Source organism: Polistes dominula, unplaced genomic scaffold (genome assembly GCF_049000335.1).
Source record: "Polistes dominula isolate Pdom_NZ unplaced genomic scaffold, Pdom_raw_medaka contig_77, whole genome shotgun sequence".
NCBI lineage: Eukaryota > Metazoa > Arthropoda > Insecta > Hymenoptera > Vespidae > Polistes > Polistes dominula.
This window is the reverse complement of record NW_028301152.1, coordinates 3,855,690-3,882,370: the sequence shown is the minus strand read 5'-3', so window position 1 is coordinate 3,882,370 and position 26,681 is coordinate 3,855,690. Positions and strand designations below refer to the sequence as shown.

Here is a 26,681-nt window from a genome sequence, read left to right as displayed (position 1 = left end):
TTTCCAAGTGTGTTAACACCATCAATAGATTCAATGTTTGTATTGTAATGTGTGATAAACTGTTGCCATTTCTCATACGTACAATAAAATTCATGACCGCATATCGTAGGTCATTGTGAACAAAACGAAGATAAGAGAAGATTGTTTTTTAAATATTCCAAAGTCTCAAAAAATCCATCGTTGTCATTTTAACAACAAAGGAAATTCACTATGCAAATGTCTTATAAAATGAGTGAGTTTCATGTATAGTGTGTTTTCATATATCTATACGATATTGTAACTAACACATACAAAAATAAAGACAAAATAATATTAATATCTCTAAATTATAGTTTTTTTTTTTTTACACAAAATTGATCTGACCGCAATTCTGTAATTATTATTTCATTAGTCCATTAATCATATTTAGAAACAGGACAAAGAACATCGTGTTAATTAACTACGTTTGCAGCCAATTATAAAATAATGGGCTGTAGAATCTCAAGCATTTTTTCTAATCAACGAAGTAAAAATGAAGTATTTTTTTTATAACCGTATATAATAAATTTAAATTTAAATTTAAATTCTATTTTTTATTTAATCTGTAATAACAATAATAAATTTAATATAATGTTCAAATATTTTATGAAAATCCTGTAAGTCTATTATATCTGTTTACTGAAGACTTCTTACTTTATAACGATTAATATGAAACATTCAACGAATTAATTAAATTCAAACCAATTTGTGCCTCGCATATACGAAAATTATTCTACATCTATTAGGAACACGTGGACCGTCCTTCAAAGTAATTGTCTAAAAATTTTCTAAGAAGGATGTTTCTTAATTGAGTTCAATGATATCATTTTCTAAAAATTTATAAATAATTCTGATGAAATATTCATTTACGAAAAAGATGATAAGTGTATATTTTATATTCAAAAAAATTTGAATCTTCTATATTTACATATATTATGCGTTCAAATTAATAACATAGAAAATACGAATAAATAAAGTAAAATAATGCACAATCAAAATATAAACATTTCATTGCATATTTATATTTTCACACAATACAAGAATATTATTTTATTCCAAAAATCTATACTTTCATCTTATAAATAATAAATAGATTAACAATTATAAATTTCTAATAGATACAAAGCTACATTTCGAAATAATCTTAACAAAAAGAAATTAGTCTATACAAAGTTTAAACTATCACTAATGGTGTATCAAGAATTCCTCTAAAAGAATTTGTATAAATAAAGTACATAAAAGGTGGAAGAGGAACTATTGTTACAGAATTTCTACGAGATCGTTAGATGATATTCACATATATATACAATACATAAATGGGCGCTTGAAGATATACGTATAAATATACGTACAAATATTCACACACACAGACACACACACTCTTGCACGCATGTACACGTGTACAAACACATGCACCCATATACACACATAAATAACTCTCATAAAGAGATCCCGTTTTCTTGGATGTCGCGACGCCAAGATGGACTCCATCGGTTGTGACGCCTCGTCGTGTTCTCCGTCGAGGCGCTTTGGTGCAGCTTCAATGCTTCCCTCCGTCCTCTTCGTCTTTTCATAAGCATCCTACAACCTCTACCACATCACCACCACCACCACCTTCTCTATCTCCACCTCTTGATATTCTCTGGCGCCCGCGGATGGTGAACGCGCGTTAGTATAAGCAAAAGAAACGTAAAACACACAGAAGAGTCGTCGTTAAAAAGCCTTCTCGTTTGTCAGTTTCGAACAAGCTAGCAACGCGAGTTAACGCATCAACTCGCTTATTCGTCTAATAGCGTTACTCTTTTCAAAATACTAACATAAGTAATATATTCGGGTCCACTTCTTTTTCATTTTTTTCTTCTTCTTCTTCTTCTTTCTTATTTTCTTACATTCTCTTTCATATTTTTAGTTTTATTTTTTGTTTATCATTTTCGATCAAATTTAATATATTCTTATTTCCTTTTATTATTTATTTTTTATTTTTACTTCCTTTCTTTTTTTTTTTTTAAATAAAATAAATTGTATCAAAAACAATAATCATACTGGTTAATAATATACACTTTCGTGAAATTCTACACTTTCTCTCTTTACTTTTTCCGAGTAAGGTGACTTTCGTCCGCATTTAGACGCTTTATCGTTCACCAAACTCTCTTTGCGCATTGTCGCGTTTATATCTTCTTAGTTTGCGTTCATCCGACATTTAACAAGCTATGAATTTAAGAATCTTAACTGACAGCATGTAAACTTTCTTTTCGTGAAATAAGATCAATCATAAAGATAAATAATATTTCAATTCGAAGCTTCGGTTCAATAGAATCACTTTGTTGTACGAAAATCGATCGAGTGTCTATCGCGTTAAAATTTATTAATGTAAGTGATCTTTGTTTGAAGAATAAAAGAAAAATACGAAAATAAAATCTACTTATGACCACGTTGATCTTCAAGCAATCAATCAGGTAACGTTATATCGAATTATAATATTTTATCTTCCTTTTAATTTTATCAATTTCAATGGAACTTTATAAAGTTATAATAGGTAATTAAAATCGTGTTTAATCCACGTCAACTCTTATTCAATCATGCATTTGTAATAAATTCGAGTATTTTAACAGTATTTGATAATAGGCGCTTAATTACATTTATTCTAAAGTAAATTCAATAATGTGGAAACTTTGATAATAAGAACAAAATTAACATTTTTATAATGATCGATGATGGATCGATTAATTGAAAGTACTTCATATTTTTTCACTTCGACGTACATGCTTACATGCATACATACATACATAGATATTTAAAGGGGAGTCACAGAAATGGTCAATGTAAGCATTACTGGAAAAACAGTCGTTACTACTTTTTTCGTTGGCTGTACAAGAGGTTGCACGACCGTTCAAAGCAATATACGTTTAAAGAATGAATAATTGTTGAATGAGTCAGTGCATTCTAAAAAGTGTAATTGGTTCAATCGTTTTCTCCTAATTTCTTTTCTAGATTTTCGTAATCCACGATCTTATCTAGATCTCTCGTACTTTTCCCGATATAACATTATCGAAATTAATCCTTTGTTTTTATTAAGCAACATGTCTCTCAACGAAAGTCAAAACAAAAACAAAACAAGATAATTCTGTCATCGAATTATTTATTAAACGATAATGATATTTAACACATATGCATCCACAAGAACGAAAACAACTGCAATTTAGAAAAAGGCTTTTTATCTATCATTTGTAGAATCTTGATTTTCTGAAATTCAACACGTGACAATTTGCGTGAATGAATAAACAATGGATGCCAGATTTGTTTTCCGTCTTTATTCGTGTTATATCTCGCGAAATATAAACTAGGTGTTTTATATATACATATTTATGTACATAAATATTTTATGTATATATTTTTTCGTTATGACAGATTGTATTGTTTTTTGTTTTAATAAGTTTCTCTCTCTCTATCTCTCTCTCTCTCTCTCTCTCTCTCTTTTCGTTTCTTTGATCTCCTTATACGCAGCATATTTATACAATAAAATTTTCCATTTATCTAATGATTTCATACAATAAGGTCACAGTAAAGTTGACAAACGCTGTTAACACCCTCTACTGCATCCTCAGAATATTTAAACAGTTCGCGTAATTCTATTCGTTGTAGCCAAATGCAGTTATGGACGAAGTTCAATGCCGGGATTTTCGAGTTCTTTAGCGAAACCTGTTCTTTCTCTGTCTCTCTCTCTCTCTCTCTCTCTCTCTCTCTCTCACTTCCATTCTTTCTCTCTCAAATTTTCGTTTAGCATATGTTGCCAATGTCGAGTAGTTCATCTCGGCAATTCTACGATTATGTTTATTTAAAGATCTCGCTTGTAATCTGTTAACCAATGAGAAGAAATTACCTCCCCACGGATATTTAACTTCTCTCGTGATAAAAGAATAAATCAATCTTATTTTTATCACTTACATTGACTCTACACTTTTAAAACTTTTTATTACATGGTTACTTTCTTTATTATTTAAAATTATATTTACTGACGAACAATTACAATAGCCCTTAAAGTAATCATTTATTTTAAAAAATAAGAAAAATTATAAGAAATGCATCTTCATAATATGATATTATTATAAATTAAAACAAAATATGTTTGGTTATAAAATAATTTCTAGTTTTTTTGTAATGAATTTCGGAATAAATAAGTTAAAGAAGTTTAATTCTGTAGACTGCGCTATCAATACGAGGAACAATTAGAAAATTATAAAAATATGTGTATTACATAAAAATGAGCATTAAGTTATGCTAATACTCGTATGGATTAAGACTCTAAACTTTGTTCTTTATTTATTTGTTGTATTTGATATTCATATTATAATATAATGATCTATGTGTGGTAAATAAGATAAGATACGTAGAGCTCATTTGCTAAAATATGATGAAATACTCTTTGCCAGAAATATTTAACTTTTCGACTACAAATTACTAAAAGAACATTATTTACACATATCCATTTATTGATTTATCTAAAACTTTCTATTTTGTTGAGTATATAATACTTTTTATTTTTAATTAAAATAAACTTCACACACATTTATATTCAAATTTATTAATCAAAAATCTTTCCAATGAAGAAATTTTTTAACTTTAATAGTAGTCTCGTCATCGAGTGAAATGCTAAAGTTCATCAATTGATACAAAAATCTTACATAATTCTAAAGATAAAAAAACGTTGAATTTTTTGCAAGAAATTTAAATTTTGTTTATTAAAACGAATCGTGTATTAATTCAACAACATGTTTGCCTAATTCGTTGTGATTACAACTGTATAACGAGTTTTATCGTATTTCTTTTTTTTCACTTCAGCAAACCCACTAATCTACCATAGATCTATATCTATAAACTTTATTTGCTCATTTGTTCTTTTTAGGAATATTTAAATATGTCTGTTATATTTTTTATTCAATGTGTGTTATTTAACAGCTAATAAAAAAATTATTATAAATTTATCACTGAAATCTGAGAAACATGATAGAAATGAAACATGAACAATGAATGAAATACAAATACAAATATATTTAATAATAAATGAAATTATTGTATATAATAATTATAAGTAAAAGGTGAATTCATTTATATCGAATTAACATAACAAATATATTATTTTATAAACTTAATCTTATCATTTTGCATAACTATTGATTTGACTCATAGTTCTGTTGTAATAAATTATATTTTATTACGCTTCTAAATTATTAGTATATAAATCTTATACATATTAATAAATCAGCATATTTCTAAATATTATTTTTTCAATTCTACTTATAACATACTTATAAATTAATTTTATAAATAATATTATTATGTAGAATAAAACAAAACAAAATGAATTAATCGAATTAACAATTATTTCATTTACGATACTTTCCAAACATTTGTTCGTTTCGATTTCTATATTTTATTATTCATTTATCAAATATTTTATCTAAATCTGCATAAGGAAGGTGGTCGATTTGAACCATGTAATGGACACGCGCTATAGATTGCTTTACGCATAGCACTAAGTGATGCGTCGGAGTGCGAAGATATTCTTTCGCATAGATAAATGTATTAACGAGTATATTTGATCCACTCTTATATACAATATATGTCTGCGTAGACGTTATTATGCATGGTGTATACGATAGATCAAGCACGAGGCAAGTCGATGCAAAACTTAGCTTTAATTCGAGTCGGTCAAGATGCAAGGACGTAACTTTATAGTTCTCATTCTCATGAACAAGATTCTAATCATATATTACGTTATTATTTAATATCTCTGTTTCTATTTAATCCTCTCTTTCTCTTTCCGTTCATTTGATTGTCGCATAACAATGCATTTAATTGACAAAGCGTATATTTTGACGAACTTAATTGCGTCTTGATCAATTACGAGTTGTTCGTATTTTCTCAATTGATCCCACTTTGACTGACAAAGAAGATAACTTTCTTTAATTAAAATGTAATTATACAATTCTTAAGATCAAATTCTTTCGAAATATTTTCTCTTTTATTATTTTCTATTTATTTTCTTATTTCTAAGTTATACAAATGTATACAATATTAATCAAGAGAAAATATTAAAATTTTTCAAGAAATTTTTTTAACAAATCATGACTCAAATTTATAATTCTATTTTAAGAAAATCTTTAAAAGAACAGTAGTTTCTAGCTAAATGTGATACGTAATTTTAATCTTGAATCAATGTAATTGTATGTTACTTTATAAAACTTTTTACTAAATTTATTCATTATTAATACGTTGCTCTCTAATGCTTAAATATTTCTTTTAACCCTACATTCCTTGTAAGTAACAAAATAAATTATTAAATAATATTCTAAAGACCCTAAAGAGTACTAATAAATTTATTCAAATATTTTAAATAACAATAATATTGAAAGAACCCAACCGCTATATTGACGAAAGGTTAATAACATTTTACATAAAAATATAATTTTAATCCACGAAACGCTAAAAATATCGACATTTTCTCGAATAAACGGTAAGTAAGATAGAGGCGCCTACCTCGGAAAAGGTAGGACATTAAAGTTGTCTGCAAAAATTTACAGGGGTATAGAAGGGGGCCTTGATTGTAGCTTGACGCCAATCTTGCGCAGATTCCACGCCAGTTGTTAGTCATAATTAGCCCTCAGCGGGCGCGATAACTATAATCAAGAGGTAATAACCGATGGAACACCTTCCTTCTTTGAGGATTGTTAAGCGTTGTGCCATTCGCTGTTACCTGCAGATAACTGCAATTGCAAAATTGTCTCTCTCTCTCTCTTTTTCTCACGTTTTCTCCTTGTCCCTTTTTTTCTCTCTCTATCTCTTTTTTTCACTGCTAACCAACGCTTTCGAATAGGTCGTTAACTTCGAGCACGAATGAATGAAGCGTTCGTTGTCAGCTACAAAGTCCTTCATGACACGTTACATGTAACTCCCTTGTATATCGTGTAAAACAAGAAAATCTTCAACTTGTTAAATAAACTGGAAAAGTATAATTATTTTTCAATAAACAAGAAACATTTTATCGGATAACATGAATGCATAAACACGTATAAAACAACAACAGTAAACATCAAATGCTAATGACTCGACGTCAGAGTTAATTGTTTTCCTGTAGAAATAAATAAGGAAAACAAATATACAAATTATCAGATAAACGTTGACTCAAAGGTTAGTGTAAACATTCCGAAGAAAAATATTTTTCATTTTTTTAACACTCATTTGACGTTAAGCAAGGAACCGTTAGACTTGTCGATATCGTCATATTGCATTCGAAAAACTCGTTCATACGTGGTATATATATACATATATGTATAATAAATATATACTTGTGATATTATGTACCTGCTTATATGACAAAAGTGGCCCTGATTTCATATAGGATAAAAGATAAGATGAATATTATAAGAATGGGTAGGACTTATAATAAACAAATTAAATATTCAAATAGTATGAATAAATAAGAATTAATTAAGTAATAAAGTTAAATATATCTTTGAACTTTATTAACGACAACCAATGTGATTTCATATATTATATATGAATTAATTTTTGTATTTGCTATCCGAATCGATTTACTTTTTATAGATCAAAGGTCATTCAAATTTCTCGTTCTTCCTTATGTTACAGATAAAAAATTATCGTGAAAAATTGGACGTAATATTTCAGCGCTAACCAGTGAAATATCAACGAAACCAAACAGTGATATGAAGAATACGCAAACTAATGGATATGGTATGAATTATTCTGTTTTTTTTTTTTAATGTCCTTTTTTTCTTCCTTCTTCTTTTCTTATCTCTAACATTCAGACAGATCGGCGTAAAAATAAAAAAAAAGAATAATAAATAAAATAAAACAAATATAAAAGAAATTGCGATTATATGTTTCGAATCGTTGGAAAGAAAATTTACGACATTATTATCAGCGAAGCTCGATTAATCGAGACGAGTTACAATGAGCGACCGCAAAATATACATCGATTCCAAGAAAATCGATCTCGAATTGAGGAGAAGACAAGAAAGGCTTCTGTCGAACAACATAATGCTTACATGCATATGTATGTACGCAACTACACATGTACGTGTGTGTATGTGGTCGACCTTTTACGTCTCCTAAGAAGGAAAATAAAATATGTGTTGCGCTTAAGATGCGAAGGCTGAATATCTCGAGGTTAACGTGCGTGTTATAGTTCGTATAGACCTCATTCACCTTTTTATTATTATTTTTTTCTTTTTTTTTTATTATAATTTTCTTCTTGTCTTCTCTATTTTTTTCGTACTTACGAGCTTGTTGTTTTTCGTCCTAGTCTCCACGTATTGTATTAATCATGAACGTTATTTTTCCTCTTTAATAATGATCATCAAGAAAGCCCGGTCTAGAACTTGAACGATATTTACAAATAATATCGCAGGAAATTTATCGTCGAAGGAAATCGGATTTTCCATGATTTATTTTCAATAATTCTTCTAAATTCTGATGCAATTTCATTGGGACTTGCTATCATATAAATTATAATTTATTGATATAATCGTTGTTTTTTTTTTATTATTGTTATTATTATTACTGCTACTTAGCATAAACGGTACAAATGAAATGCGTAGAAACTTCTATAATTTGTTATTTTGTTTTCTTTGTTTATGTGTTAGTTTCATATATAACATTTGTTACACTCGTGGTAGATATACAATGCAACGTAATGGAAAACACAGAAAATTATAATATTATTGAGTAATGACTATGGATAGCCTACTTTTCCTCAAACATGTGTTGATAAATTTATTCAATCGATCTATGCTCTCTTCAAGTCTTTTTTTCTAAATTAAGAATAAAATTATTTATAATAATAAATAAGAAAAAAGAATTATTACAAAGCAGAATATAATAAAATAATTGAAAATCTGAATCATTCAAAAGTACGATGCATCAAGAATGTGCAAATAACTAATAAAATGCAATATTTCGTAACATTTGGTCGATTGCAACTATTCTTCTACTTTGTATTCGTTTGCTATAACTATAAGACTTATTATGTACCTACGTTAAAATATAATTACTTGAATCGAAAAAGATATTTTCTTTCGTAATTTAAATAATGTGGCCTTACGTTTTGAGTCACGTGCATCCGTGTTGTGAATGCAAATTCGATCTACGAGGAGGTAGAACATCTGTCTATTCTCAACAATGAGAAACAATACCATTGGCGAATAAAATCGGAACGACCTTCGGTGAAAATGTCTTTTCTTGATTTATATTGTTCATGTAGAACTTGAATTTCAAATGATTCGAATACCCTCCGTTTTTCACCAATGATTTCTTGTTCTAAATTCCAGTGGACTTGCTTTCGTACTGTGCAAGCATGCACGAGTAAAAAGATGTATAAAAGAAGAAACAAAAGTGAGAATAAGTAAAATACCCGTCGACCTTCTTTTTCTTACAAAGTAGAACTCAACTTTATTGCTTGTCATAAATTATTTTTCTTTTTGTCATTTTTTTTTTTTTTTTTATAAACTCCTTCTGTGATAACGCTGTATTTCCCCTTTAGATAGTATTATAGCAATAATAATTGTCATCAAGAAATGTGTTTCACGTAAATAAAAGTTTTATCACCAACTACTAATTACTACTTCCGGCAAGTTTACGCGTCGAACTAGCGACGAATCAAACGTCGTCGGCAAGTTCTTTCGTAAATGATAAATCGTCCACACGTGCTAAAGAGTTGTCGAGTAGAGTAAAGGATAAGTACTCTGTAGATATAAGCTCGACCAATCCTGAGACTTTCTCATACGCACACCCACTTGTTGCACAAGAAACCGACGCAACCCTGACGTCAACGACACTCCTACTCCCAGCAATACATTCTTCATATGTACATTGCCATATTATACAGATGTATACATGCCTATATATATATATATATAGATACGTAGACAATACAAGTAAGTAAAGTACGATTACGAACGGCGAATATTTACTAGTAAGCAAATTAATTCAAATCACTTCACAAATGAAATATCATTATTTTATTTTATAAAGCACGAATATTTTTCATTGGATTGACTATACCCAGGACAATGATCCTCATAATGTGTGTGTATATGTATATATGTAATCGATATTTCAAATATTAATATCTTGAGGAAAATTTGCTTCATTTAACAACAGCATTGAGTTAAATGTATATATATATATATATATATATATGATAACAATAATTGATATTTCATTTTTTTTTATTAGAAAATATAAAGAAACTTGCAGATAATATATACTTTCTGTCATTGAGAAACTTTAGATAAGTTAGTCTTTATCGTATCTTTATTGTCAAAATTTTAAAAAATACATATGCATATACCTTCAATCGTAATATATTACATGGATTATATTTAATTACTAAGATAATATTTTTAATCCAAGTTTAAGTTCTTTGCTTTTCTCGAGTCTCGAATGACTTTTCTCAATGTGAGATATAATAAAAGTAAGATTATTAGATTCTACTGAAAACTCATGTGATATCGAAATAATACATATTTATTTAACACAATTTTTGCACATATTGTCTACCTAAACTCATATTTCTATATAACCATTGTTAAAACTTAAGTCTTAACAATAAAAGATTTAAAACGACAATATATCTGATGATATGTCTATAAGATTGAGATATGTCTGATCAGTGTATTCACATTTACATCTGGATTACCAGTACGATTAAAATGAGTAAATATTACACCCCTACATTGAAGATCGGAAGCTCCTATTATTTTGATGACTATGCGAAAGTAATGACCGAGCTAAAGATGTTCATCTTTTGAGCTCCTGACATTTAACCCACAATATAGACTTTAATCATTACCACCACAATGATACTTACACATGGTAAAGACCAAGACTTGCCCGACGTGCTTCCTAATCCCGCGATAACAGTCTAAGTCGCAGATTGTACTTTGTGTAACAAGTCACTTTCAATCGACTTTGTTGGTCTTGCTCGGATATATGGAATCAATAAATTTTTAAATGTCTCTCAAAAATTTTAGACTTGAATTTGCTTTAATCTTTCTACCTGTCGTATCCTTTTGTAAAATCTTTATGTCAACAAGATCATAAATACATAAAAAACGTAGCTGGAAAAAACCATTAACTGCCAAACAAAATACCTTGTCAAATATACACTATAAATCACGTAATTAGGGAAATATTTATCTACAAATATTTGATCTACAGATTAACAGAAAAATACTTTTCCTACATTTAAATGGTTGACATCGTTAATTGTGACTTGCATGCCCACTTGTTTATATTCGTTCTGTCGGTAACCATCAAAACGGAATTTTCTCATCAAATTCAGTTATCCACCAGTTTTCACAATGTTTATTTAAACTCCACCTTCATTTCCCTGAGAAAAGTAAAAAGAATTCTTAAATAGATTATTATATAACTAAAGAAAACTCTCGTCAGTTACAATCTAAATTAAATGAGCCATACGTTAGTCTAACTGTTGTAAATTAATAAGTAACTAAAAAATAGTACTATTTATACAATATGCTAAGACGGTTCAACTAATATCTCTTGAGACACTTATGATTTACGTAAAAAATATGAAAAATACATTATTCTATAACTTCTCCTAAATAATAAAGTCACTATGAAATATAAACATTTTAATTTTAATGATAATAATAATAATAATAATAATAATAATAATAATAATAATAATAATAATAATAATAAAGTGTCAAATATATTAAATTCCAATTGAAACATTGTCGATGAAAAATATTTTTTATTTTTTTAAATACCGAATCCAAAAGAGAGAAAATGATTTATTTTCTTTGTTTTCAGTGGATGTGAACGTTAAACAAGTTCAGAACGGAAAAGATAAAAAAATCGATGAGGACTATGGCGAAGACATTGACGCCGTGCAACAGGCAATCGGCGATCTCGGAAGATGGCAAATCCTCGTTTGCCTGGCGATCTCACTCGTTAAGTTTCCAGTTGCTTGGCATCAACTGGCGATCGTCTTCATGGCACCTCATCAAAAATACAATTGCACAACACCAGCAAAAACAGAATCATTGGATCAATGTATGGTCAGCATTAATGAAACAGATATAGAATGTACAGAATGGGAATACGACAGAAGTATATTTCCAGAGACTATAATATCGCAGGTATTTTACAAATTGTCTTACAATGTTTGTCTTTAATATTTTATGTATAAATTATTATCGTTTTAGTGGAATTTAGTGTGCAGTAGAACGCACTATGCTAATATTCAACAATCGATCTTAATGTTCGGTGTACTACTTGGAAATGTCATTTTTGGAAGCCTGGCCGATAGGTATTCAACAAAATGTATACAAATGAAATTAATTATTCAAGTAATCAATTAAATTATTACACCGATAATTTCATCTTTTATGTAGGTATGGTAGAAAATTACCTTTGATGGCCTCAGTCATTTTACAACTGATTTCGGGTATCGGTTGTGCTGTAGTTCCATGGTTTCCAGCATTGTTAGCACTAAAATTACTTAGTGCCATGGCTACAGGTGGAACAATGGTCACTAGTTATGTCATTTGTAAGTTATAACTTTGTTCTATTTTAACACTTTAAATTGATTTGTAAAGAACGATATTTAAAAATCTATCATGTTTCTAGGTATGGAAATAGTCGGTACAAAGTGGCGAGCAGCTATCACTGTACTTTATCAAATTCCTTTTAGCTTAGGCCAAATGTCTTTGGCTGGAATCGCTTATATGTTTCGCCATTGGCAACACCTTCAAATTGCCATTACGGTACCTTCTATTATTCTTTTAAGTTATTGGTGGATCGTGCCTGAATCCCCAAGATGGTTACTTGCCATGGGTAGACAAAAGGCTGCTTGTAAAATTTTAGAAAAAGTAGCTATTATCAATAAGATAGATAATAAAGACATTCCAGATACAGTAAGAAGACATTGTCTTCATCAGGTATGTTTATTCAATACAGTTGAATTGTAAGTTACTGCTATTATATCTTTAAATGATTTCAAAAGATTAAGTAATTTTCTCGTGCTATTAGAATTCCAGAAGAACAGCCCAGGATCATAATGCATCTTTCCTAGACTTGTTCCGCACACCTAACATGAGAGTGAAATCATTATCGATCTTCTTTAATTGGATCGTTTGTGGAATGGGTCTTTTTGGAATGTCACAGTACATTGGTCAAGTAGGTGGCGATATTTTCATCAATTTTGCTATCTCTGGAGCGATGCAAGTACCAGGAAATTTCGTAGCTTGGTGGGCAATGAACAAATTAGGAAGGAAAATAACTTTAATTAGCAGCAACGTAATAGCTGGTATTTCTTCTCTCGCCCTCATCATTGTACCACATGGTAAATTATTATAAAACATATAGGACGTTCCATTGAAATCTATCAACAGAAAAATTGAATTTCCTAATTATAAAAAATATGTTCACATAAATTTTTAAATTCAGATAACGATCTTATAGTTATGAGTTTAATTGATTATTGATTTGAAACTAATTAATGTTTTAACATATTCTGTAATAACTAAGAATTTCGATGATTTTCCAAAAAATAGATTCTGATGAAATGTCTTATATTTTGAGGAAAGTTGACCTAATCTTAGTCAGTAATTATCATCTTTTTCAGATCTCGCATGGCTAAGACTAGTCCTCGTTTGTTTCGGAATTGTCGGTATGTCGGTAGCTTTCACTTCGGTTTATCTTTTTTCGGGCGAATTATTTCCGACAGTCGTTAGAAACATGGGTGTTGGTACTAGTAGCATGTGTGCAAGGATAGGTTCTATTGTGGCCCCTTTTGTCGTTTCTTTGGTATGTTAAAACATAAAAAACAATTGTTTAATTGTGTCTGTATTTTTTTGTATACGTATAATAAATAACAATATTATTTACATGTATAAAGAATCACGTGGCAGAATGGTTACCACCAATTATTTTTGGAAGTTTGCCGATTATGGGAGCTATGCTTTGTCTCTTATTACCAGAAACTGCAGGTTGTACACTTCCGGAAACACTTCAAGATGGAGAAGATTTTGGCAAGTAAGTAAAACATGTTCGCAGGATAAATAACATAAATAAAAAGTTAATAAAAAACTTACACTTTCATAAACTTCGTTTCATTTTACAGAAAATCTAAGAAAACGAAGAAAACAAATGTAAAAGACGTAATGGAGCATAATGAAGAGGAAAAATCTATCGTTTAAGGACGATCAAAAAACTTCAATTGACAAATCTTTTGTTTTACAATTAAATAATATATAATATTATATAAATACTACGGTCATTCCACGTCCTTATTTATTACATTGTGTATATGTGCAAATTGGAGATCGATCACGAAGAAATCGTTCGTTTTGCCTTGAAAAAAAGGATCATTTCAAATTTATAAACACTCAACATTGACATCTCAACACTATCATACATGTGATAGTTTTTAATTCGTATAAAACATTACTGCCAAATAGAAATTTGAAAGAACAATGTTTTGTACGGTTTGTACGAGAACATGTAAATAGAAATTTCTTTTTTTATATAATAACTATCGTTATCCTTTTATTTTTATTTCCTATCTTTTCTTCTTTCCTTATTTCTTTGATTCATTGAAATAATTCAATTTTATTATTGATATTTTAGAAAAGATACATTTTACGATATATTATTTTAATTAAACAATTTAATTTTACTTTTTAATAACAAATTTAAACGAAAACATTACGGTTTTTAATCTACTTATCATTGTTTATTCGTGCAATCTCATCACTCTTTACGTGATATATGTAGGTATACCTATTGAAGGTAATACGTCAAATACGATACTCATACACGAATGTAAATATTATCGAGTATATACAATATCTCGACAACAAGATAATATGATTTAAAATTATAATAAGTGTTTATAATATGACTGACATTTTAAAAATTTGTTAAATATAATGGCTTATTTTTTATTTTAAATTGTTCATAGAAAAACAAAAAAATATTTCCAAAATAACGAACAAAAATATATTAACAAATTATACAAAATTATATGAAAATTATATACGAAATAGTATTAATAATTTCAGCGTTTAATTTATTTATATCTGAATTTTTTTGATTCTCGAAGTAACGATTCGTTCGGAACTTATACATGTTTTCACGTCAAACACATACAACAACATATACTACACTATGTTTCCTGCTTATATAGGACTGGTCGTCGTACTACACAGCCATTCCACCTTGTACCGCTCTCTAGAAGACCAGTTCTTCGCTGCCAAACGGTAAGTATAGCCAGTCCGTCTACTAGTTATCGGATTCACAAAATTTTTATACCAATCTCAACATTTCAAAAATCTTTTCTGTTATTCATATTGCTGTTTTATATCATTCGCGAGAGATTATCATTTTTACGTTACGAATTATTAATAAATAATTTTCGTTTGGTATAATTCAATTAAAAAAATAGAATTGATAAAACGTTAATTCCAAAAGTATTTATTTATTCCATTTCGATAGTGAAGGTTTCGAAAAGGAATAAAAAATACACGCTTAATAATGTGTTAATACATTTCTTTGAACCTTTATTTCGTTTAACGTAGGATTTATTTTCATTCTTTATTACTTCATATTTTTACGAGTTGTCACATAAAAACCAAAAGGAATGTTGATTCTTTTAAATAACTTTTTTATTCTAATATCTTCCATTAAGAAACTATCAAATTTTTAATATATACATAAAATTAAAAAGCTATAAACCATGTTTTTATTATCTTCACCTGTCTCAAAATTTAATAGTTATTCTTTTCATAACATAGAAGAATTTTTATTAAATATCTAATATTTATGGAAGAATTTTCTAATGTCTATGATAAATATTACATTCTATAAATTTACATAATTTAATATAACATAATAATATAATAATATCTAAATATATAATGATAAGATCAACATAAATAAACAGTAATTCAATTCCGATATTACGAAATAAATTTGATAAATATTAAATACTATGAACCAATGAAACATGACGTTACAAAAATTAATGTTGTTTACATTTTTAGAAGAGAGAAAGTATAGTTCTCTTCAATTCAAATGTATAACGAGGAAGTGTAAAACACTTTCACATTTGATACATTGAATGATTCGATGTACACTAAATTACTATTACCTTCATATTTTACAAAAGAATTATATAGTTAACTGTAATGAAATTATGTTCAAAATCATTTATAATTTATTCACTAATTACGAATCTAAATCAAGTACTAAAAATATTGTAAAAAATGACTATAAAATATTGTAAAAATATCGTAACAATTGACTATACGAATAGAATTTTTATAAATCATTATCTTTTCTTTAAATCTAGGTAGAATGTATATTTTATTTTTATCATTACTGGCTGTTGCCAGTGGCAATACTTTCGATAAACTTTATTCCTGGAAACAAGTTAATTTTAATTTTCCGAATGAAAATATACGAGAATCTTACATCAAATCAGGAGATTACATAGAAGAAAATAATTTACCTCTGGGTCTGGCAGTTTCTAAAGATAAAATGATAATTACTATTCCTAGATGGAAGACCGGTGTGTTTTCCAATTTAAATTATGTATGGTTAAATGATACTAGTGGTAAGTTACGAAATAAAAAAGAAATGATGTAATAAAAAAAGATATATGAAAATAATAATAATAATAATAATAATAAAAATTAATTATTTATAGAATCACCAATATTAACTCCGTATCCTGATTTTGAAACGAACGATATACATTTGCCAGATAGTATAGTAAGCATCTTTCGTCTTAGAATCGATGAATGTAATCGTCTTTGGGCTGTCGATACAGGAATAGACAATATTTATGGTAACTCTAGAGTTTTACAACCTACCAGAATCATAGTGTTCGATTTAAATACAGATAAGGTTAATATATATACAAGTAATTTATTTACATTCGTATTAGTTTAATATATTGAAATACAAACATAAGAAATTTATCTATTATTCAATAATATGATATTATTTTCAAATTAGATCATTCGGAAATATACTTTAAAGGATTCTGATCAAAAGCCCAATTCCTTTATAGCTGATCTCGTTGTGGACTCGAAACCTGATGCTTGCGAAGATGCTTATGCTTATCTTTCAGATTTTTCAGGCTACGGTTTGGTAGTTTACAGTTGGGCTAAGAATGATTCCTGGAGAATCGAACATAATTACTTTTACTTTGATCCATTACATGGTGAGGATTTTTATAATTTAACGCTTAACAATGTCATGTTACTTTAAAATCATATACTTATACACATTAATATTTTTTAAATCTTATAGCATTATTTTCGGCACTAAATTAATTATCTTATTCAAAGATTAATATTTATAAATTATAAATAATATAATATAATTATACTAGTATAAATTACAAATATATATTGCAAGTTTTTCACATTATAGGTATAATTCGTTTTTCAAACATCATAAATATTGGATTACAGTATGTTCGTAAACTAAATGTAATGTTAAATAATAAGAGAAAAAAGAAATAAAGAAATAAATAATAATCGATTTTATATTTTGTCGCAGGTGATTACAATATCAGTGGTTATAATTTTCAATGGACCGATGGTCTCTTTGGTCTTGCCTTGACTCCGTTCCAAGTTGACGGATACAGGACTCTTTACTTTCACGCTATGTCTGGAATAACAGAGTTCTACGTGTCAACTAAGGTTTTACAAGATGATACGTTAATTCTATCAAATAATTACCATGCGTTCCACGTTGCTGGAAACAAAGGACCAAAGAGTCAAGGACCTTCGTCGGTAATTGATCAAAATACTCGAATCGCCTATTTCACTCAAGTACAAAAGAATGGAATAGGTTGTTGGGACACCGATTTGAAATTAACTCCAGAAACATTTAGTAAGTACACTCTAATTTTATATCCAATAATTATAACCAAATTTAAAATTTCCATTATTTTTTATTTTATGAAAAAAATGATGAAAACATATTTACATTTTTTTGAGAGACACACATGAAAAGAATTTTTTTTTTTTCAAGATTAAATTTTACGAGATTTCAGGGTTATCAGGATTTTTTTAAATAGAACTTTATAATTCGTTTTTTTCCAAATTAATTCCTTGAGCCATTTTGAATAAAAAAGTATTGAAGTATTATGTTTTAAAAGAAAGTTGAAGTGTTTTGAGAAAAAATCTGACGGTTGATGTAACTGTAACAAGTCATATCTTTTTTTGCTTTAAATTTACCAAAATCTACCAGAGAAAAGATGGACATATTTATGATTATATTTTTATCACCAATTATCAATTCACGCAAAAATATTTTAGAATTTGTCATATATGAATGTCCTTCCAAACCAGAAATAACTGAGATATTTCATATGATAATAATTATTAGATCATCCTTAATAATAGATAGATATTTACAATTACTTGTTTAAAAAAAAGATTTATTAGATTTAAGAGATTACATAATATTAGACTTAATCAATTATTCCAAAGAATTTAGATATATTAGTAAGATTATTAGAGAAAATTATGATTCCCAGTCTATAGAATTAATTGCAAGAAAATAAATTATCAATAATGATAGTCACATAAATCAAATGTTAAAACCATAGGCGCTATGTACGAACTATTTTTTATATCAAGGAAATTCCAATATCCTGTTGCATAAAAAATAGAAATCCTTACGTATATTGTATAAATTTATTTATGTTCTTTTCATACTTCATTACGTAAGATCTTTCTCAGAAATCTTAAAAGTATCAATCAACAATGACATTAAATTAAATAATGTTTTTATCCTTAAACATGCGCTATTTATCACTGCATACGTAATAGTAATCATTTTTTCTTTCAGTTCTGATAGGCCAAGATAATGAAACAATGGCTTATCCAAATGATTTAGCCATCGATAATGATTCAAGAAAATTATATGTGCTATCTGATAATTTACCTAAATTTGAACACTCTAATTTAAGTAAGAAAGAAAGTAATTATTTCATTACCGTAGCTTCTTTGGATTTGATTTCTAAATATTGTAAAGCTTAAATTATAACATAATTGCGTTAAATTGCAATAGAATTGTTTTATAATGCATTTAAAACACATTCTACGTACATAAAATGTTTAATTATTAAATATTTTTATATATAATTTCTAAAATAACAAAAGAGTCTTTGATATGAATGTAAAAAATGAAGTTTATATTATTTACTTTATATTTTACAATTTTATATTTTGCTCCTTATAATTACTTTATATAATTAGTAATAATGAACATGGATATATTAATTAGTTATTAATTTAAAAATGAAATAATTAAGTGAATTCTAATATTTGCATATTTCACATTGTTAATGATCTATTTTGAACAATTTATTTCTTATGAATAATATGTATAATTCTAGACATTGACGTTTCATAATATAATCAAATAAATGTATTATGAATAAAATATTATACTACACTATATTTTACACTTATGTGTACCCGCATACATTTTTTTAATATAATCAATTAATTGTAAGATTCATGCATATCACACAAGTTAGAAGTGAAACCTTCAAATAAACAAATTTCGAGGATAATTTATTATATAATATTATTATAATATTATTTGTATTTTTAATTTGTAATTATTTATTTAATTATTAATTTAATTATAAAAATGCGCGCCTGTTCATATGCAACCCTTCAGACACACTTGGAAAATGTTGCTTGCGACTGCCATCTACTGTTTATACGCGTATATATGACAGGTTGCTTATCTTTCGGGCAGAAAAAAAATTCCGTCCCGACACTAGCGCCGTTTCTCCTTATACAGAAACCGTCCGAGTAATAAGACACTCTGGTGTCCAAGAGTATCCATATAATGGATCCTATCCATATAATAAATTTTATATTTTCTTTATTCGTAAATTCGGAAAGTGTATGTAAATTCTCCGGGTAACATTAATCTACCTTTTTGGTTCCCGATACGACTGTATTTACTAGCGCCATCATGTGAACACCTTATTTACTAATCATTTTTCTTCCACTTTATCAATCTTTAAAACGAATAATTCAATTTTTTAAATAGAGTAATTCAAAAATATAACTATTTTATAATAAAAATTATAAATAAATTTCTAATAAATATGAATGTTTTTTTATATGTCGCTTTGTTAAGCTGTTGCATTATATTAACATCATGTGAAGTTTTAACAACGCTAGGAGTAATGACAGGTGCTAGTGTCTTAGGAGGTTATGTCTATAATAAAATTCAATGCAAATATTTTGAATGCTGTACAGATGAATATATCAAATTTGATTTGGAAAGTAAGTGTAAATTGCATATTATTTATCTTAACAAGTTATAAAAGAAATATGAAGAAATATTATTGATTTCAACCTTTTTATATTTACATCTATCCTTAGAACTTGACAAACTTATGCAAAATAAGCTGTACGGTCAGCACATTGCTTATAAAACAATATTAAATGCATTACATGGTTATTTAAATAATAAGGAAAACAAAAAAGCATTATCATTAAGTTTTCATGGTCCACAAGGAACTGGTAAGAACTATGTAACTCAGTTTATCGCACAATCCTTATACAGAAAAGGGACTGAAAGTAAATTCTTTCATTTTTTTAATGGAAGAGAGGATTTTCCATTAACAAATGAAACTGAAAATTATAAGGTGAATAAAATGATTAATATTAATATTATATTGCGACTTCAGAAATAAAAGAAATTAAATTTTACTTATAATTTATAAAATATAGATAGCACTGCAGACAAAAATCAAAGCTGCATTAAAAGCTTGTCCAAGATCATTATTTGTTTTTGATGAAGTAGATAAAATGCCAGAAGGAATACTAAACGCCATTGTACATTATTTGGATTATAATACATGGCCAAAAGATTATGTAGGAAATGAAGCAATTTTCCTATTTTTATCAAACACCGGTAGTAGACAAATTGTACAAAGGTTATTAAATCTTTGGGAAAGCGGTGTAAAGAGGCAAAATACTAAGCTTCAAGATTTTGAAAATTTAATATCCATCGGAGCGTTTAATGAAAAAGGAGGATTTCATCTTAGTGATACTATAGAAACTAGTGTTATTGATCATTATATTCCTTTTCTTCCATTGGAAGAAGAAGACGTTAAAAAGTGTATAAGGCATGCATTTAAAAAAAGATTAACTGAAGAAACTAAAGTAACTGAAATAACTCCAGAAATGGTAGAGGAAGCCTTATCGCATTTGACATTTGATCCACCACCTCATAATTTATATTCCAAATCTGGTTGTAAAAGAATAGAACAAAAAGTAGCTATTATTATGCATCCTTATAAAAAATAATTGTTTTTTATTATATTTATATTAAGAAGTATTAAGAAAATCTTTACAATGTAATATATTCTGTGCTACATGTAACATCGATGGTACGTGTTAAACTTTCCATTTATGACTTGGGTACCACTGGTGGCACACTATAAGATATTTATTTAAATGCCAAAACATCAAATGGCTTTGATGAAAAGTCGAGCAAAAATGGCTCTGTATGAAATGTGTTAAAAGAAAAATATAATTAATTTATTTGGTTTTATCTTTGTTTATTTTTTCTAAGGAAAATTCATCGCTTAGCTTAATTATGATTGGTCATTTGTCCAATCAACAAATTTACATTTTTTTTCTAAACTTTTCTGCCTAGTATTTTTGCTCTGAACTCAAATAAGATTTACGCAACTCTAGTTACATGCATATGAATGTGATATATATTTGGGTTTGTTCCAAAAATTGTATAATGCGAAAGAGTCTATATCGGATTATAATGGAGTCGTATCGAAGATTTAAAAAAAATACTACTTATATTTTATCAAATGTTTATCATTTGAAACGTTAACACAGAAGAGAAATTAAATACAACAAGTAATAAATAATCTTTTAATATTAACTAGATTTGTTTGGTATTTTTTTTTTTTTTATCTTTGAATATGTTCACACATTCTGCGAGAAAATGATAGAAAATTATACAAAATGTAAGTAAAGAATATTAAAATGAGCGAAATTCTGAGTCTGAAAATAAACAAATTGAAAGTGAGGATAATTTGTTTGAATTGAATATTGAATATCCGTAGAGGGGATAAAAAAGCATCGAAGATTTTTATTTAATTTCGAAAATTAAAATGATCAAAATTTCCAGAAAATTAAAATGACTTTGGATGGTACTATATATGCTTAGCAACAAATAAAATAAAGTCAAATAACTAACAAATTGACATAAGTATTTAAAATTTGTAAGTTTATCAAATACTTTTCACAACAAAAAATAATTCCAACTTTTTGATAACAAACGAGAAAACAATTGTAGTTTTTCTTTTATACTGTTTTAGTTTAGTTTTTAGTTGTATAACTCCCCCCCCTGGTGGTCAGGGTACTAACTAAGATGAATCTGGAAGGAAAAAAGTAAACAAGTGAACTTCTATATACTTTTGATTCTTTGCTTAGGATTAGAAACTTCTTTACCATTGGTACAACCAAAGAATATAGAATTATATAGAACATCAGAAGTCCACTTTTCGTTTAAAAAATTCATTTTTTAACACTGGAACACCGGAACCACCAATGGGCGATAATAAATAGAATATTGTATTCTTTGACAATACTGTATCTTTCTTTAATAGTATTGTACCTTCTTTGATAGTTTCTACTAAGGGTTCCTAGTTTCTACTAGAGACCCTTCAGGAGGGACGCGCCATACATATTGCTGGGCTGAAAATTTGGGGGACAGCTTCCGATGCAACGCGCAGCCATGTTTATCTTTAGTATGTATGAACGGCTGTGGTTAGTTTAAGTTTGGAATACTTATAGTTTTTATTGTGATATTTATATTTAATTGTTTTGTTTTTTTTTAGTAGTTTTCTATAAGCGTAAGTTTAATTTACTCATTTAATAATTACAAGTATAAATGTACAAACCTAACCTATAACTTATCTTTTGTTTACAGACTAAAATGTTTGAATCATTCGCGCGCAATCACGTGACTACACGAGTTCCTGTCCCCAAAAATGCTTTGACGCGTTCCTCCTATAGGTCTCTAGTTTCTACCACCTACTATCGCCTACTGGTGGTCCCGGTACTAACTAGGATGAAATTTTTACTCAAAAAGTGAGCTTCTAATGTTCTATATTATTCTATATTCTTTGGTACAATTAATCTGATAGGATAGTACATTTGAAGAATATAATTTATCATTCGTCGATAAGAAAACGCAATTGTAAAGTCAAAAAAAAATTAATTAGAAGGTATACATCATCTTTATTAATTAATATGAATTATAGAATATCATTTTTTTGTTTAAAAATTATTAATGTTTAAGACTTTATTTAAAACAATGTTCTAAAAAATGTTAATTATTTTCTAACAAAATTTTTAAATATCTATTTAAATAGAATTGTACAGTGGCTCTGCACAGCGGATAAACATCGTATATTATAGCAAAATATACAATTTACCTTAAGATATTTTAAACTTACAAACGAATATTTTAAACTAAATAATATGTCGTTAACGTTAATAAACGCTAAATAAAATTTATCCTTGTTTTAAATACATCATACTAGGTGAAATAATATAGAAGTTTAAGATTTGAAAAGCAAGAGTATGTTTCTTCAAAAAATGTATAAATTAATATGATAGAGCCGCTTAAGCCTAAACCATCATAATAATATATAGAAACAAGCGCAAACGAGCGTTTGAGCGGTATAGAATAGTCAGAATTGTCATTAAGCCCCATGGATGGTATTCCGTTGGGACCCGTGGGATCACCCGGCTGCGTAACATGCTCCCATACATACACGTATATAAACATACACAACAAAGAATTTTACATGTACGTGTACGTCTATATGTATATGATCTCTGGATTCAGCCGATTTTCCTCCCTACGATTCTTACTTCGACCCCGACAGATCCGATATCATCCGGCGTCATCCCAAGGGCTCTCACTCATCTGCCGACAAAAGAGCATCTGTGCAATCCGATCCGTAATGTTTGGTGCAACCTGTTCACAAATAGCTCACCCAGTGGCATAGCAAGGACCATGAATTCATTATCAGTCTAGTATAAACATATTGCTACTAGCCTGTCAGTCAATGTAAAAGATGCTTTTTGGATACGAGTCATGTTCATCCCTATTATCACCGTTCCATTCACCAATCTGGATCACCCTATCTCTTTCATCGTAACGGTGCTGGACCGAGTCAGAATGTTTCCCGATAAAATCGATTGTTGATAGGCATGAATTAAAAATATTTATTATATAGTATACATCGTAATATTAATCGTATTATTTTTATTATTGATATTTTTTATTATAATCTTTACTTACGTCTCACAAGGATCTTACAGTAAGCCAAATGCAGTTTTTCAACCATAACGATAATTTCATCAAATCGGTATCAACGGTTTATAATGTTCACTTGATACGGATTTTTGAACAATTGAATATCGACTGAATCACATTTTTTACTGAATGGTTGCAAGAGGTTATTGGCAGAACCGCAAAAATGAACGTACAAAATTGCCGAATTTATGATTTTACCATATATGGTTAACGGCAATATCGTGTGAATCTGTAAATATATATATAAAATATATTGTAAAAGACAATAAAATAACTGATTCGCGCGGAAGAAAAACTGATTTGGTGTCGTGTGAACTATCTGTTACACGTTTCTCTCGTAAGACCGCGTTGTGAGTAAGACGATATCGTTACCCTGATGGTTATCGATAATAAATGACTTTCTTTGAGTATTGGTTTAAGAAATAGTTCATCGTAGAACTATAAACAAAATGAAGTTGGAAAACATTGGAATTACTTTACTATTTCTTTTTTTTCTTGGTCGTGATTTTCTTGAATATAGGCTTAGAAAGACATGTTCCGTTATCTTACTAATGTCACAGAGGACACCGAGAAAATGGAGACAGGGTAAACGTATAGAATACGTATGTGGTCAATGCTAGCACAGCGGCTGTGTCTATGCAGGACTGCGGTGGCAGGTGACGGCGTGTTGTGAGCTGCATAATGAATAATGCCAAAGCCGAACCACAAGCCGTTCCTGTCCTTCCACTTGGCTGACTGAATGACAGGCAGTCTAGGAAAAACCGCTGATTGGCCGTACATGCTCCTAGCTCTCGTGCCTGTCACATTCTCCATGTCTACTTTTGTGTGCCTCGATCGAAATTACCTTCCGATATGACCGAAACCAATTTTGAAATCCTTCAAAACTATGCCGACAATTATAACGATAAAGATTTTATTCTAATACATTTTAATTGAAGATTTTGATCATCTTTTCTTATTTCCTTAAATATTTTCTTTCATTTTTCTCGATTCATTTAGAATCGTTTTTAAAGTTTATCCAACGTTCGAATACCACTTGCCATCTTCTCTGATGTTCTGGCATGGTCGATGTGATGTTGTTACTGCCACGATATAAATTATAATTAGTGGAGCCCGTAATACCCTTTGAATAAATAATCAACGAGCACCGGCAACTACCCGTACGCTCGCCTCCATTTAAGTCAAGGTCTCGCTACTCATTTCTTGTCACACCTTTATGCCCCCGTTAAACATGAATTTATACGATGCTCTTTCTCTCTTTCTCCTACCTCCCTCACTCTTTTTCTTTACGCGAGAGAAAAGTTATTCTGGAAAAAAGAATCACGTTGTCGAGACATTTAATTAAATACGTTTTTATATTTATTTATAATTTTTATTCTTTTATTTACAGTTTAATGCTTAAAAAAGAACCTTTAGAATTGTCTAAATGCACAATATTGTTCGAATCGAATTCAAAGATTCGATTTAAAAGATTTTTCAATCGTCGCGTTGGATTCCCCTTCGATAAGCCTGGCGTTCTACTCGGGGAATCGAAAACTACTTTAAAGTAATTAGAGGATTGTCAACCCATCCCGAGCCAGTGCCTGTTCCCATTAGGGATGTCCTTCGAGTGGCGGCTCGAGTGGGATGAGATCGGAGAAATCTGCCTGTAGATTCTTTCCTATCAAAAATCGATTTTAACCAATGCGATAGACTTTTGTTAACGAAATTTAATTCAATTCAAAATATTTTCAAATAATTATTGATATTAATGTTAATTTATTCGTTCGCAGGCATTGTAAAATCATTTAAACGCTGATTAAAAGGCTATAAAATTAAATGAACTGTAAAAGAAAAATTATAGTCGATCGAGTTTTATTTAATCTTTTAAAGCTGTTATTAAAATGATCAGAACATTATTACTATCATGGATGAAATTTCATTGCATTCAATTATTTTTTATTTTAGAAACAATAAGAAAATTATCAAACACCTTGATGTAAATTTTTTCGATTATTATTCAAAGACATGATACGTACGATAATATTAGAAATATTTTCGATTTTTTATCTAGGAAAGTAAGAAGATAAAATTTTTTGAGAAAATTCTCTATTTCAAAATTGTCGCGAAAGCGCCGATTCACTTTCCTAGAACGCTCCTTGCACGCAAATTGGGTTCAACGTGAATACTTAATGCGAAACTGTGGTCGAGCAAGAGTCAAGGTGCAGCGATGG

General features: G+C 28.7%; 3 protein-coding genes across 5 annotated transcripts; all 3 read left to right on the top strand.

Annotated features, from left to right (window-relative positions):
• Positions 1–1,665: 1,665 nt before the first annotated feature.
• LOC107064168 (organic cation transporter protein) lies at positions 1,666–14,599 on the top strand. 2 transcript variants are annotated; one of them, XM_089178278.1, is made up of 11 exons: positions 1,666–1,839; positions 2,410–2,474; positions 7,666–7,770; positions 11,875–12,203; positions 12,270–12,373; positions 12,459–12,613; positions 12,694–13,004; positions 13,096–13,408; positions 13,691–13,872; positions 13,964–14,100; positions 14,189–14,599. In XM_089178278.1, exons 3-11 carry the CDS (start codon positions 7,743–7,745, stop codon positions 14,262–14,264), a joined length of 1,635 nt encoding a protein of 544 aa, XP_089034404.1. In that variant the 5' UTR covers positions 1,666–1,839; positions 2,410–2,474; positions 7,666–7,742; the 3' UTR covers positions 14,265–14,599. The 2 variants fall into 2 exon arrangements, with proteins under 2 accessions (XP_089034404.1, XP_015172047.1); XM_015316561.2 differs by having other exon boundaries at positions 1,666–2,474.
• A 662-nt stretch (positions 14,600–15,261) lies between these two features.
• On the top strand, positions 15,262–19,366 carry Y-f (yellow-f). 2 transcript variants are annotated; one of them, XM_015316621.2, is made up of 6 exons: positions 15,262–15,326; positions 16,418–16,681; positions 16,775–16,974; positions 17,086–17,293; positions 17,635–17,970; positions 18,934–19,365. In XM_015316621.2, exons 2-6 carry the CDS (start codon positions 16,423–16,425, stop codon positions 19,122–19,124), a joined length of 1,194 nt encoding a protein of 397 aa, XP_015172107.2. In that variant the 5' UTR covers positions 15,262–15,326; positions 16,418–16,422; the 3' UTR covers positions 19,125–19,365. The 2 variants fall into 2 exon arrangements, with proteins under 2 accessions (XP_015172107.2, XP_089034403.1); XM_089178277.1 differs by having other exon boundaries at positions 15,305–15,326; positions 16,422–16,681; positions 18,934–19,366.
• Positions 19,367–19,886: 520 nt separating this feature from the next.
• Positions 19,887–22,017, top strand: LOC107064210 (torsin-1A). Its single transcript, XM_015316631.2, has 3 exons — positions 19,887–20,393; positions 20,493–20,758; positions 20,844–22,017. The coding sequence occupies exons 1-3, from the start codon at positions 20,213–20,215 to the stop codon at positions 21,420–21,422; spliced, it is 1,026 nt and encodes a 341-aa protein (XP_015172117.1). The 5' UTR covers positions 19,887–20,212; the 3' UTR covers positions 21,423–22,017.
• Positions 22,018–26,681: the final 4,664 nt, after the last annotated feature.